Source organism: Erythrolamprus reginae, chromosome 6, assembly GCF_031021105.1.
Source record: "Erythrolamprus reginae isolate rEryReg1 chromosome 6, rEryReg1.hap1, whole genome shotgun sequence".
Taxonomy (NCBI): Eukaryota; Metazoa; Chordata; class Lepidosauria; order Squamata; family Dipsadidae; genus Erythrolamprus; species Erythrolamprus reginae.
In genome coordinates this window covers 24,485,829-24,500,266 of record NC_091955.1, presented here as the reverse complement: position 1 = coordinate 24,500,266, position 14,438 = coordinate 24,485,829, and the positions used below count along the sequence as shown (strand labels likewise).

At 38.5% G+C, this 14,438-nt stretch overlaps 1 protein-coding gene across 4 annotated transcripts in view; it reads left to right on the top strand.

Moving 5' to 3' along the window:
- PLXNB2 (plexin B2) overlaps nucleotides 1-14,438 on the top strand; it is a 522,361-nt gene that overhangs the window by 362,251 nt on the left and 145,672 nt on the right. For all 4 annotated transcript variants that reach the window (XM_070755420.1, XM_070755418.1, XM_070755419.1 and 1 more), the window contains 2 exons: nucleotides 2,968-3,090; nucleotides 7,083-7,183. In XM_070755420.1, the coding sequence (XP_070611521.1) occupies nucleotides 2,968-3,090; nucleotides 7,083-7,183 (224 nt within the window). The remainder of the gene's footprint in view (nucleotides 1-2,967; nucleotides 3,091-7,082; nucleotides 7,184-14,438) is intronic.

Sequence of the window (14,438 nt, the reverse complement as noted above, 5' to 3'; positions counted from 1 at the left end):
ATCAGTCACTGTTCCACCAAATCTGCCTCAGGTTCGGCCATCCAGTGTTGGATCTATTGGCGACCAAAGCCAATGCCCAGCTCCCTCACTTCATCTCCAGGTTCCCGTCTCCGGGAGCAGAGGCAATCACTGCTCTCAGGAGTCCTTGGCCTCCAGGTCTATTGTATGCCTTCCCTCCAATTCCAATTCTGCCAGACGTGATCAACAAAATTCTCCTGGAGAAGGCCCGAGTAATTCTGATTGCCCCTCACTGGCCTCGCAGGCCCTGGTTCGCGGACCTCCAACAATGTCCGTCCAGGACCCCTGGCGACTCCCCGTTTCGGAGGATATGTTGCGACAGGGGGCCTCCTTCCATCCAGACCCAGAGTGGTTCCACCTCACCGCCTGGTTATTATCCGGAGGGACTTAGACCTGCGAGGGTATGACCCGGACACAGTGGAAATCATCCTGAAGTCTGGAAGAGGGTCTACCAACCGGATCTACGACCATACTTGGTCCAAATTCCATCAGTGGTGCTTGCAGGAGGGCTTATCTCCCCTGTGTCTTCCCATCCACAGGATAATCACCTTCCTCATGAAAGGCTCCCACCAAGGCCTCTCTACCAGCACCATCCGCCGACACCTGGCCGCCATCTCTTCCGTCTTGGCGGGGCCTCGCAGGCAGCCCCTCCGCTCCCTTCCAGAGATCCAAGAATTTCTAAGAGGAGTGGCCAACCTCAGGCCTTCTAAAATCCACAGATATCTCACCTGAGTCTTGCCACGGGTTCTCCACTCTCTTACTCAGGCACCTTACGAACCCCTGAACTCTGCGTCCCTCAGGTACCTATCCTTCAAGGTAGCATTCCTGGTGGCGATTACATCCGCCCGACGCATATCTGAGTTGGCAGCCCTTTCTATCAGACAGGACCTCTGGCAGTTTTCATCAGGACAAGGTGGTTCTGCGACTGGACCCCACCTTTCTACCAAAGGTCAGTTCCATGTCCCACAGATCCCAGGTTATCATATTACCTTCCTTCTGCCTCCAACGAGAGCATCCCCTGGCAACTAGATGGCACACTCTGGATCTCACTAGAGCGCTAAGGGTTTATATCCAACGCACAAGACCCATCCGGAGGTCTGAAGCACTCTTCATAGCCTACCATCCCAGATCCTTGGGATCCAGAGTGTCTTCTACAGTAATAGGTCGTTGGATCAGAGGGACCATCTCTAAGGCCTACGAGACAGCTTCCCTTTCCATTCCAAGGAATATTACAGCGCATCCCACCAGAAGTGCTGCCACATCTGCCGCTTGGGCGACTCAGGCTCCGTTGGAAGAAGTCTGCAAAGCAGCCACTTGGGCCTCGCCAAATTCCTTCATCAACGATTCGTACGCATCAGCGGACGCTGCCTTCGGCAGAAGAGTACTCCAATCCGTTATCTCTCACGATAGCAAGGTACTCCCACCCTAGGGACCTATCTCTTGGGTATGTCCCATGTGACTGCTGGACCCACTCCTTCAGTACGGAGAATAGGCGTTGATTGCTTACCTGAACGCCTCTTCTCGTACGGTGAGTGGGTACAGCAGTCACTTCCCTCCCTTTGTGTGGTCTTCTTTACCTTCTATTCTATTTTCTTATAACACATGAGAGTTGAACATTAAAGAGCTTCACTACTGAGCCTAGTCTATGGATTCGCGAATTCTGGGGAAGGGGCGGATCCAGCAGTCTTTTTTAATACTAGGCTCAGTTCCAACGGATTGGACAGGAGCAACCCATGTGACTGCTGTACCCACTCACCGTACGAGAAGAGGCGTTCAGGTAAGCAATCAACGCCTATTTTCTGGAGTGATAGAAAAGCATTTTTACAATTATGAATTGATTTCCATTTCGGACTAGCAATCAAATATGTTTATTATTATTATTATTATTATTATTATTATTATTATTATTATTATTATTATTATCATCTTCCCTTATCATGTATTTCTTAATCATTACAAGACAAACTTGTAAGCAAACTAGGATAAACGAGTCTGCAGAGAGGGGCGGCATACAAATCCAATTATTATTATTATTATTATTATTATTATTATTATTATTATTATTATTATTATTATTATTATTAAGATTTGTATGCCACCCCTCTCTGTAGACTCGTTTATCCTAGTTTGCTTACAAGTTTGTCTTGTAATGATTAAGAAATACATGATAAGGGAAGAAGAAAGAAGTATCCGTCCAAAGTCCATATCCAGTTACCAAATAGTTTTTAATCAAATACGAATGTTCCATTGAATGCATGTGGGACCTCAGGTAGCCTCCTTTCTCTCCTGTCCACATAATTGAATGAGAGACATAAATATAGTTTAGTTTTATTTTCAACATGTCTTGATATATCTTTATATAAGAATCAAAGAAGGGATTTTAATGTTTACCTGCTGATCAGGATTTCAGTAGCAGGCTTGCTTAACAAATCATAGTTTCATTTAATTACTATATTTCTTATTCAGTAAGCGAATTTTAAATGTGGATAAACCATTTTTTTCCTTTAAAAGGAAAATATAATGACAACTTAGTTGGGTTCATTTAAGATTATGCACATAAGTCTAAATCATGATTCTAGAATTACATGCCATAAACTCTCGCCCTGATAAAGTTCTCTGGATCTAATACTTTAATATGTATCTGCTATAAATAAAATGGATCATAAATTCTATTGGGAAGTTATTTGATAATGTATTGACTTGCCATTTGAAAACCTGGACCATATTGTTTTATGACACATCACAAAAAATGGCAAAGCAAACTTTTCATTTGTTCTCAATAGTTCTCAATGCTATTTAAATAAAAACTTATTTCCTGATTGCTTAAAATTATTGAATTAGATCATTTAAACTAAGAAATGGTGTATATTTAAATACATTTTAAGTGAATAACCATCATTCTAATTTGACTGAAAAGAAATAAAATAATATACCTAATCTATATTTCAGACAGCGTTGTCAAATCCTGCAAAGGAATATGCTAGCATTCTTATTGAAAAAAATAAGCCTGTAAAAAAGGATCTTCTTCTTGATGCTCTCCAAGAGAACCTATATGTGATGACTACAGATAAGGTACAAAATCTTTGGTAGCAATAATGAGATCATAAAAGTCGTGTTTAATGTGTATTTCTGCATCATAGCCCCTATCTGCAGGACTATTTAATGAGCCATCAACAAATTACTGTGATGCTAAATGAAAATCACAGCAATTGCATGGCATGGGAAGAAGGTTAAGTTTTCTTTATTCTTGAATAAAGTCAATAAAGTCAGATATTTGGGGAAATGTATTAAGAAATGTACAGTAGAAGGTATACGGCTGCTATATTTGCAGAGAGAATGCTTTTTCCACATTTTGTTTCCACAACTAGCATTAATAACTCTCCTTTAATTCACACACACAGCATCTATTTCTAACATAACATTTGGTTTGACCTTAATTCAAACCCATTATGAAAACCACTGGACCACAAACCTCAGTTGCCAATAATTGTGGTGATTTATTGTCCAACTGTAGCTAGGAAGTACCGTTAGAAGATGACATGTATTTTGGAGCAGAGTTAAGATAGCAACAACAATGATGCAATATTTGATGCAAAAATAACTCCCCAAAATTGTTAAGAACTATCAGAATATTTGACACACGAAAACAGACAATAAAGGTAGGAAGCCAGTATGTATCATATAGAGAAACCATTCGATTTTTTAAAAACTCCTGCTATATAATTTCTGTTAATATTATGGAAACCATGGAGCAGCTAAAAGCTTGAATCAACTTTTATTCTTCTCCTACGCTATTCCCATTTTCATGTAGTAATCGGAAAATACCCACAACAGCAATTCCCACAATCTCTTATGTTTTTGTTTATCAAGTTATTTAAACAGATATGGTTGCTCTCAAATGTAGTCTTTTAAATTAAAACAGCTCACATTAGTTATTATTGCTGTTCACTTGATGGCTCAGATTTCCTGCCTCCTCCTCCTTCAAAATACAGTTAAGGATCATCATCAGAGGCTGGTGAAATAGGCATTATTATTATTATTATTATTATTATTATTATTATTATTATTATTAATTGGATTTGTATGCCGCCCCTCTCCGCAGACTCGGGGCAGCTAACAACAGTGGTAAAACAACATGAACAATCCAATTAATAAAAACAACTAAAAAAACCTTATTATAAAAAACCAAACATACACACAAACATACCATGCATAACTTGTAGTAGCCTAGGGGGAAAGGATAACTTAACTCCCCCATGCCTGGCGACAAAGGTGGGTCTTAAGTAATTTGCGAAAGACAAGGAGGGTGGGGGCCATTCTAATCTCTGGGGGGGAGTTGGTTCCAGAGGGCCGGGGCCACCACAGAGAAGGCTCTTCCCCTGGGGCCCGCCAAACGACATTGTTTGGTCGACGGGACCCGGAGAAGGACAACTCTGTGGGACCTTATCGGCCGCTGGGATTCGTGCGGTAGAAGGCGGTTCCGGATGTATTCTGGCCCAATGCCATGTAGGGCTTTAAAGGTCATTACCAACACTTAACCAAAATTTAGTTGAAAAATCTATACTAAACTTTTTTAATCAATACATTTATATGTAAGTTGTACTGTGTTATAAATTCTTTAATGATTTGCTTCAAAAGTGCTGGGATTTTAAAATGAGTGCTTTTGTCATATGGCTTAAGAGCCATCTCTTTCATATTAAACTGCTTGAAGGAAGATATTGCAGGAACTTAATACGACTAACAGTTATGAAATACGACGTTCTAATTCTTAACACATTGACTTGAAATAAATCCTATTAGACTCCCAGAGTGGTGCCTTTAATAAGGATGTATATAAACCATAATATTAATTTCTGATCATGAGTGAGTGTTGGGGAAATTGCTTTGCTCACCTCTCAGTCAAATTTGAAGTGAGGTTGAAAAAAGTTAAGCCTTGTATCCCTCGCTAATTATCATGAGAACTCCATAAACAACTGTATGTTGTAATTATTTACAAAGTGTGCTCTCAACTTTTTTTTTTAATGAGGGCTGATGACAAAGGATCCCAAATCTTTAAGGCACTTTGTGAAAACGATTTGATTAATTAAAATTTGGAAAATTCAAAGACCATTTGAATTTTCACATGAACAATGACATTTTTAAAAAACTGAGAGTGACATTTTGGGGCTTGGAGGGAAGGGGTGGGGTGGTACTATTGATTTCAGCTGCCTAGTGGTTGTATAAGCATCCAGTGAAATGCAATCTGCAATACAGTGTTCCCTCAATTTCCGCGGGGGATGTGTTCCGAGACCGCCCGCAAAAGTCGAATTTCCTCGAAGTAGAGATGCGGAAGTAAATACACAATTTTTGGCTATGGACAGTATCACAAGCCATCCCTTAACACTTTAAACTCCTAAATTACTATTTCCCATTCCCTTAACAACCATTTACTCACCATTATTACTGGTACTCATCATTGAATAAGACACTTAGTGATCCTGATATTTATAAACATTATTATTTATTAACAATAATTATTTTTTTTGTTATTTATTTTCAAAAATTATTAGTTTGGTGATGACATATGACGTCATTGGGTGGGAAAAACCGTGGTATAGGAAAAAAACTGTGAAGTATTTTTTAATTAATAATTTTTGAAAAAACGTGGTATAGGCTATTCGTGAATTTCGAACCCGCGAAAATCGAGGGAACACTGTATATTTATACTGACATTTCTACAGAAAGAAGTGATCATTGCCTTAACATGAAGGGGTGCCCTATAATCCTCTACTCCTAGTTCCAAGAGAGTGCTTACTTTCCCTCCCCCCAGCTCTCAATTATAAAGGATAGAAATATGGTACTGACTGTGATAATATTGCAGCTCAGTAGGCAGAGGATGAAGAAGAGATGGCCGTTTATTGCTAGATGATTAGATAGAGTTATGTTTGTTTCAAAAGAAAAAAAATGCAGTGCTTTTCTGTATAATACTACAGTGATACCTTGTCTTAATTGGTTCCTTGTCTTACAAACTTAATTGGTTCCGGGACGAGGTTCTTAAGGTGAAAAGTTTGTAAGACGAAACAATGTTTCCCATAGGAATCAATGGAAAAGCGATTAATGCGTACAAGCCCAAAATTCACCCCTTTTGCCAGCCGAAGTGCCCGTTTTTGTGCTGCTGGGATTCCCCTGAGGCTCCCCTCCATGGGAAACCCCACCTCCAGACTTCTGTGTTTTTGCGATGCTGCAAGGGAATCCCAGCAGGGGAATCCCAGCAGCGCAAAAACAAGTGCTTCGCTGGCAACGGAAGTCGGGAGGTGGGGTTTCCCAGTGAAGGGAGCATCAGGGAAATTGCAGCATCGCAAAAATACCGAAGTCCTCAAAACCCCACCTCCGGACCTCTGTGTTTTTGCAATGCTGCGATTTCACTGAGGCTCCCCTCGTTGGGAAACCCTACCTCTGGACCTCTGTTGCCAGCGAAGCGCCCATTTTTGCGCTGCTGAGATTTCCCTGCTGGGATTCCCCTGCAGCATCACAAAAACACAGAGGTCCGGAGGTGGGATTTCCCATGGAGGGGAGCCTCAGGTAAATCACAGCAGTGCAAAAACGGGTGCTTCGCTGGCAATGAAAGTCTGGAGGCGGGGCATCCCATCAGCAGCGGTGGGTTTGTAAGGTGAAAATAGTTTGTAAGAAGAGGCAAAAAAATCTTAAACCACGGGTTTGTATCTTGAAAAGTTTGTACGACGAGGTGTTTGTAAGACGAGGTATCACTGTACATCATACAAATGTGTTGTTAAGTTGGTATTAACTAATCCATCATTGGATTTTCATTGGATGGGATGGCTCAGAAGATCCCATTAGATACATGATCTTCAGAGGTTAGAATAATACCCTGAAGAAGGTTTCTTCCTGAAGTTTTGTTTTGTTTTGTTTATTTTTGGTTAAATTATTCAAAGAAGATGCAGGACAAATTGTAGATAAACTAAGAGTACAAAATGCCATGTTGGAATATCATTTGTATGCAAGCATCATTTCCCATGCTTTCTTTTTCAAAGTTACTGTGATGTTCATTTACTTTTCTTTATTAGGTATTTCGCTTGCCTGTCCAAGACTGTGTTAGTTACTCAACCTGTAACCTTTGCATCCAAGCACGGGATCCTTACTGTGGCTGGTGTGTAACAGAAGGAAAGTAAGTTTTGTAGCAGCCGCTAAGAAAGAGGTTTTTATTTATTTTATTTATTTATTTGTCAAACAATAATAGGATGGTAATTCGTACAAATAAACATTAGGTAGGTAATGATAAAAAATGTAATGATAGAAGACCATAGAGCTTTAGGACAGGGATAGTAGGCATGGTGGTGCGTGAATGAACGCCCCTTACAGACCCCTTAGAAAGAGGGGAGATGTCAGCTGTAGATAATCTAAGGTTAAAGGTTTTGGGGTTGGGAGTACAAACCATAGAGTCAGGTAGAGCATTCCAGGCGTTGATTACTCTGTGGCTGAAGTCGTATTTTTTGCAATCTAGTTTGGAGCAGATCTTAGTATGCAAGTTAATTCTTTCCACAAGACCAGGACGTTGACTAATTTCTTCAAAGCATGTGTATGAGAACTGAAAAATCTTCATCACAAATTATCACAATATAAACATATAATGAGCAGCAGGGTGAAAACCAATTTACATTTTTTTTCCTGTATAGTTTGAATATAATTTGCATGAAAATGGTAGTTGCCAAGCCACAGCTGGTGAACATTTAGTATTTATCTAGTGATAGTCTTATTCTTGTGTTTTAACCCTAAATGGTCCTTAATATAGCTCCAAAAATGATGCTTATAAATCATTAGAGGCAGAAGGGATAAACACTATGCCAAATTTTGCTTTCTTTTGTCTACGTTTCTAGCTTAAAAGGTTTTTCATGTCTGAAGCATTTTCTAAAAAAAAATTTGGCTACTGAAGGATGAACTAGAATTTGTAATGTTCAGCATGCAATGACAGAGACTTATCCAGGATTATGTCGGCAATGTGGTAGATGCCAGGTTTCCAAATCCTTTCACACTTGGCAGTTCCTTAATGGTGACAGTTTACATTAGTTAAAATTAGAATTTGGTTCACCTGAAGTATAGACATTGTAAAACTGAGTTAATGTCAGCAACAGAGGTCTTGGGTTTTTTATTTGCCCATTCGAGCATAGATACTTATTAATTATGTATTAAATTTCTATAATATGTATCTTACCTAGATATGACTCTAGATAGCTTACAGTCAACAAAAGCAACAAGATAAAAGTTTAAAACAATAAGTATTAAAACATTATCTTAAAATGAATAAAGATGAAAAGGGAGTGAGATATAGCCACAATGTTTTCAAACACATGTTGAAGGAACTGGAAACTAACCTATAATTTACCATAAATATAAGCTATTGATTAGAAAAGTTATCCTTATAACATTAGTTTTGGTTTTATGTTTATGCTTTTTTAGATTTATATATCAACTGCCCACTGGAAATTCAGTACCATTCCTCTTATTTAAATTTGTGCAGCATACAACATACAACATAATTAAAAAGTGAACTATTTTAGTTGTCTACACACACCCTGTGATTTCAGATAGATCTCTTCTGGGTTAACTGGAGATGCATAATATTAAATTCCACTTATTGAAAAACCTGTGCCATAATACCAAAGTGCTGTTTCAGAGAGAGGGTCTCAACATATTACAAACAATAAATTCCAGTAGATATTGTTACAAACACAAAATATACAAACACAACCTATAAAGTGGTACCTCTACTTAAGAACGCCTCTACTTAAGAACTTTTCAAGATAAGAACCGGGTGTTCAAGATTTTTTTGCCTCTTCTGAGGAACCATTTTCTACTTAAGAATCGAGCCCGGAAAAATTTCCCAGGAAATTTGAGAGGTGGCACGAAGGCCTGGACAGTTTCCTGCCATTCCCCCTTTAATCCCAGCCATCTCGGGCTTTTCTGGGCTGCCAGAGGAGCATTTCAGTGGCGCTTAAGGAGGCTTGGAGAGGGAATAAACTTCTGCCAGTGCCCAGAGTAAAGAAACACTCCCTTTGCTCTGGGCAGCCCAGAGCGAACTGAGCATTTTCCTTTCTCTGGGTGCTTGGAGAGGGAATAAATCACTTCACTGTGGTGACTCCCTGGCGCTGCCTCCCACACATCCAGTGCAAGGTTGCCTTCCAGAGTTGCCTGTCTTTTAATTTTTTTCTCAATTTTATTTCATTTCTAGAATTCATAATCAATCAGATTAACCTTTACATTGCAATTTTGAGAGAAAAACACTAGTTTGTATTATTATTATGTTTTGTCGCAGAGTCAGCCATATGTTTAGACTGGATTTGACATTTTTATCCATCATAGGCAGATGTTATTATATTATGAATATCAGTCAAATATTCATACAATATTTGGGATTTTTGACTACCTATTGAGTTCTTCCCAAAGACTTAGGATAGGCAGGTGTGGATGTCTAGTGCTATTACAGATATTATCACCGGATGTAAGCTGTTCTGAGTTAGGCTGCCTTTTGCAGTTGACTGACAGTGATTTTGATCAATGCCAGTGGTGTTCAAATGGTGCTCCAGATGTTTGGGATTGCACTCAAGAGCCTATTACTATGAGCAATACTTTCTTTATTTTAGCCCCATTGTTCTACTTCTGTTCGCTGGTCTTTTGTGTCTTGTAATTATTCTCCAGTTCTTATTCTTCCATTCTGCTGTCCGCAAGTACTCCCATGTCAACTATCCAGATTTCTTATCCTCTGTTGTTAAGTCTGGGGTGTTATATGGTAGTGCTTGCCTATATGAATTTTAAAATCTCAGAGCACATTAGCTTGTTCATTTTCTAATATTTTGTCTATTTTGTGAGCCTACCAGTTCTTGCTCACATTATTATTATTACTGATACTACCATTCATTGTACCAGTTACTGAACAATCTATTTATCACTTGACTGAAGATCAAGCGTAGTAATTAAACATTTCAGAAGTATGCTTAAAATTTGCTGAACCAAATTTTTTGAATATCTCTAGGCTTATGTTTAATCAGTAACAGAAGGAAGTATGGGTCTAAACTCTGTCTCTAAGTACAAGTTAATTAACCCCATGGCAGAACCAATTGGGATTTTTTGATATGAAGTTCATAAACCTGGCACACAGTTTACTTAATTATAGGAAAGGGCTAGGTTTGGGGGAGCCCGCTTCCTCCCTAGATGGATAGAAGATTTCAGTAAAATCCCTGAAAAGCTTACAGTAGTACAGTGCCAATGCATATGTCTGAAATATTTGGTCATTATAACCCATAAAATATGAATAAAACAATCACACACACTGGAAAAGTAGCTTTTTCTTTTGGCTTATGGTGATGAGTTTTTCTCTCATTATTTTGTGGTATCAAAGATCTATGCAGGAAAATGTATGGTTTGATACATGTAGCAATACCAAGTCAAATCTATGAGTGGCACTAGCAACCATCAAAGAAGAGGGTATCATTGGTTTTGAAGACAGATTTAAGACAAAATTAAGAAGAACCACATTAAAAAGATCGATTGCAACCGAGTTTGCTTAGGGATGTTTCAACGCAGAACACAGTGAATATAATATTTATTTCTTGTAATATTGGATTGTTTTATTTCAGTTGCAATGGTATGGTTAATACAGTACATAGAAAATGTAGTATTATAGCTGAACGTTAACTCCCAGCACTCATAGAAACATAGAAACATAGAAGACTGACGGCAGAAAAAGACCTCATGGTCCATCTAGTCTGCCCTTATACTATTTCCTGTGTTTTATCTTAGGATGGATATATGTTTATCCCAGGCATGTTTAAATTCAGTTACTGTGGATTTACCAACCACATCTGCTGGAAGTTTCTACTACTACTACTCTTTCAGTGAAATAATATTTCCTCACGTTGCTTTTGATCTTTCCCCCAACTAACTTCAGATTGTGTCCCCTTGTTCTTGTGTTCACTTTCCTATTAAAAACACTTCCCTCCTGGACCTTATTTAACCCTTTAACATATTTAAATGTTTCGATCATGTCCCGCCCCTTTTCCTTCTGTCCTCCAGACTATACAGATTGAGTTCATTAAGTCTTTCCTGATACGTTTTATGCTTAAGACCTTCCACCATTCTTGTAGCCCGTCTTTGGACCTGTTCAATTTTGTCAATATCTTTTTGTAGGTGAGGTCTCCAGAACTGAACACAGTATTCCAAATGTGGTCACACCAGCGCTCTATATAAGGGTATCACAATCTCCCTCTTCCTGCTTGTTATACCTCTAGCTATGCAGCCAAGCATCCAACTTGCTTTTCCTACTGCCCGACCACACTGCTCACCCATTTTGAGACTGTCAGAAATCACTACCCCTAAATCCTTCTCTTCTGAAGTTTTTGCTAACACAGAACTGCCAATGCAATACTCAGATTGAGGATTCCTTTTCCCCAAGTGCATTATTTTACATTTGGAAACATTAAACTGCAGTTTCCATTGCTTTGACCATTTATCTAGTAAAGCTAAATCATTTACCATATTACAGACCCCTCCAGGAATATCAACCCTATTGCACACTTTAGAGTCATCGGCAAATAGGCAACATTGTCCATGTCATAATTCAAATCTTGGACCAAGATTTCCAGATTCAAATTCTTAAGCAGTTATAAAGTTCATTTGGTAAGTCTACAGTCAAGTTTTTAAAAATCCCAAAGCAAAGATCTCTAATAAGGAGGAAAAAAATGGATGCAGCATATGTTGGACACGTGAAAAAAGCATCAAATACAAACATTAACAGTTAAATGTGAAATAAAAGTAATGGAATGGAGACATGGTTAACTTCTTTTTAAAAAATTGAGGAATATTGTTGCATATTACAAATTTCCTATGCTGCTAAAATAAGAAATTTGAGCCTAGAGCTCAAATTGGGGATTTCATTTGCCAATAGTAACAGCACTTTGGTGCAACACAGTATGTGGTAGATACACATTAGTCTTAAGTGTCAATAGTGATAATGTCCTAATTACATGGAGACTGCTCTTGTATACTGACAACATTTTATTTTAGTGTCATATTTACATAATCCCAGATTAGATGTGTGAGATTCCTACCATTTGGCAGTATGCGAGAGAGAGCATCGGTGGTGCAGTGGTTAGAGTGCAGTACTGCAAGCTACTTCTGCAGATCACCAGCTGCGAGCAGTTTGACAGGTCGAACCTGAATAGGCTCAAAGTTGACTCAGCTTTCCAAACTTCCAAAGGTGATAAAATGAGGACTCAGATTGTTGGGGGAAATATGCTTACTCTATGTAAACTGCTTAGAGAGGGCTGTAAAGCACTTGAAGTGGTGTATAAGTCCAAATGCTATTGCTATGATGCAAATTATTAAATCATTCATTCATTCATTTTATATGATAGCCTTACTTGGTATATCAGACAGGAAACACTACCAAATCAGCTAATTCTACTGCATTGTAAATTTACATTAACAAATCTAAAGGTACAGTTCTCCTGTTTTCTTCTTTTCAAAATTAAGGAAGGTAGCTTCTGAGTCTCTTACTCTACCCACTATGTAGCTGCAAACTAGTTGTCTCTTATCTGATCATTCTCTAGGCAGTGTTTCCATTCCCACACACTATTACATTGTAGTCATCCATCTCTCCTATATGACTCTGGGCAGGTCACAGACTTTAAAACAAGCAAAAAACAAAAAAATGTTTCAAATAAACAATAAAAACTGTTAAAAACCAGTTCAAGCAGAAGATAAGGCCCACTGGTTTCATCTCCACGTAGAATTGGCAGAAATTCTTGGAGGAAGCTCTAGAAAACCATTGTCAGTCTGAGTAGACATTACTGAACTTATTCATCATTATTAGTTTTTTTTTCCAAAGATGTATGCCAAATAACGTTTTCTGTAGTCCAGGAAAATGTCTCATAACAAATCTGGAAGTCATGTGACTCTGTCCAGAAGAGTTCACAGTAAGATAGTTAAGTTTCTATTCTATTTTGTTACATAATTATAAATATACTTGATGCAGGGGCAGGTTCCTCCCAGTTTGGTAGTGACCCACTGGTGATGTCATGATGACATCACTGACCCAGTTCAGTCGGTACCAGTCTGTGAGCACCGCCAACTTTTGTTCGAATTTTTGAATTTTTTTAAAAAAATTCTTAGCATGCATAGAAGCTGAGTTTCTGGCACTGTGCATGTGGTTGCCAACTTATTTTTGGCATTATTATTATTATTATTATTATTATTATTATGTCAGTACAACACAGCAAACGAGATCACTATGCTGGATTTTGTATTTCATCACCAGTCGGACGCTTCCCAAGCACCTAGGACTGCGTGATGTAGCGGCGAATTATGTTTGCCAATAATAATAATAATAATAATAATAATAATAATAATAATAATAATAATAATAATAATAATAATTTATTAGATTTGTATGCCACCCCTCTCCGAAGACTCCCAGTAAAGCAGCCTTTTGCAATTGACAGATGGAGATTTTGTCAATTCCGATGGTTTTCAAATATCCGCTGAGATCCTTTGATACTGCGCCCAGCATGCCAAGTACCACTGGGACCACTTTTACTGGCTTATGCCAGAGTCGTTGCAGCTCGATTTTTAGATCTTCGTATTTCACTAATTTCTCTAGCTGCTTCTCCTCAATTCTGCTGTCTCCTGGGATTGTGATGTCGATGATCCATACTTTCTTTTTCTCCACGATCACAATGTCCGGTGTGTTATGCTTCAGAATTCGGTCAGTCTGAAGTCGGAAGTCCCACAGTAGTTTTGCTTGCTCATTTTCCACCACTTTTTCGGGCTTAAGATCCCACCAGTTCTTTGCCACTGGTAAATGGTAGTTCCGGCACAAGTTCCAGTGGATCATCTGTGCCACAGCATCATGTCTATGCTTGTAGTCAGTCTGTGCGATCTTTTTGCAGCACCTGAGTATGTGATCGATTGTTTAATAATAATTAAATAATAATTATTATTATTATTAATTATTGTTGTTGTTATTATTATTATTATTATTGGATTTTTTGGCATTGCACGTGCACATGCTGGCAAAGCGCGTGCCCATCAGTGAGGTAAGTTAGAACCCACCCCTCACTTGATGTCTTGTATTAACAATGTGATTTTTTTTCCCATATGCAAGACATAGAGCATACTAAATACAGTAGAAAAATATCCAAGACTGAACTGAAATTTGCAATTTAGGAGAAGTAGCTTTCAGGATCACTCACATTGAGCTGCAAATAAAAAGTTTTTGCCAAGTGTGACATTCAGTGTGGTTTAGCCTCATTGATAATTAGGTCTTTACAACCTCCCAGAATATTTTCAGTTGTCTAGCTTCCCTGTATTTCATCATGAAATTTAGGTCTGCCACAGCTGTTGGTTTGCCATTCATTTCAAAAGATTTG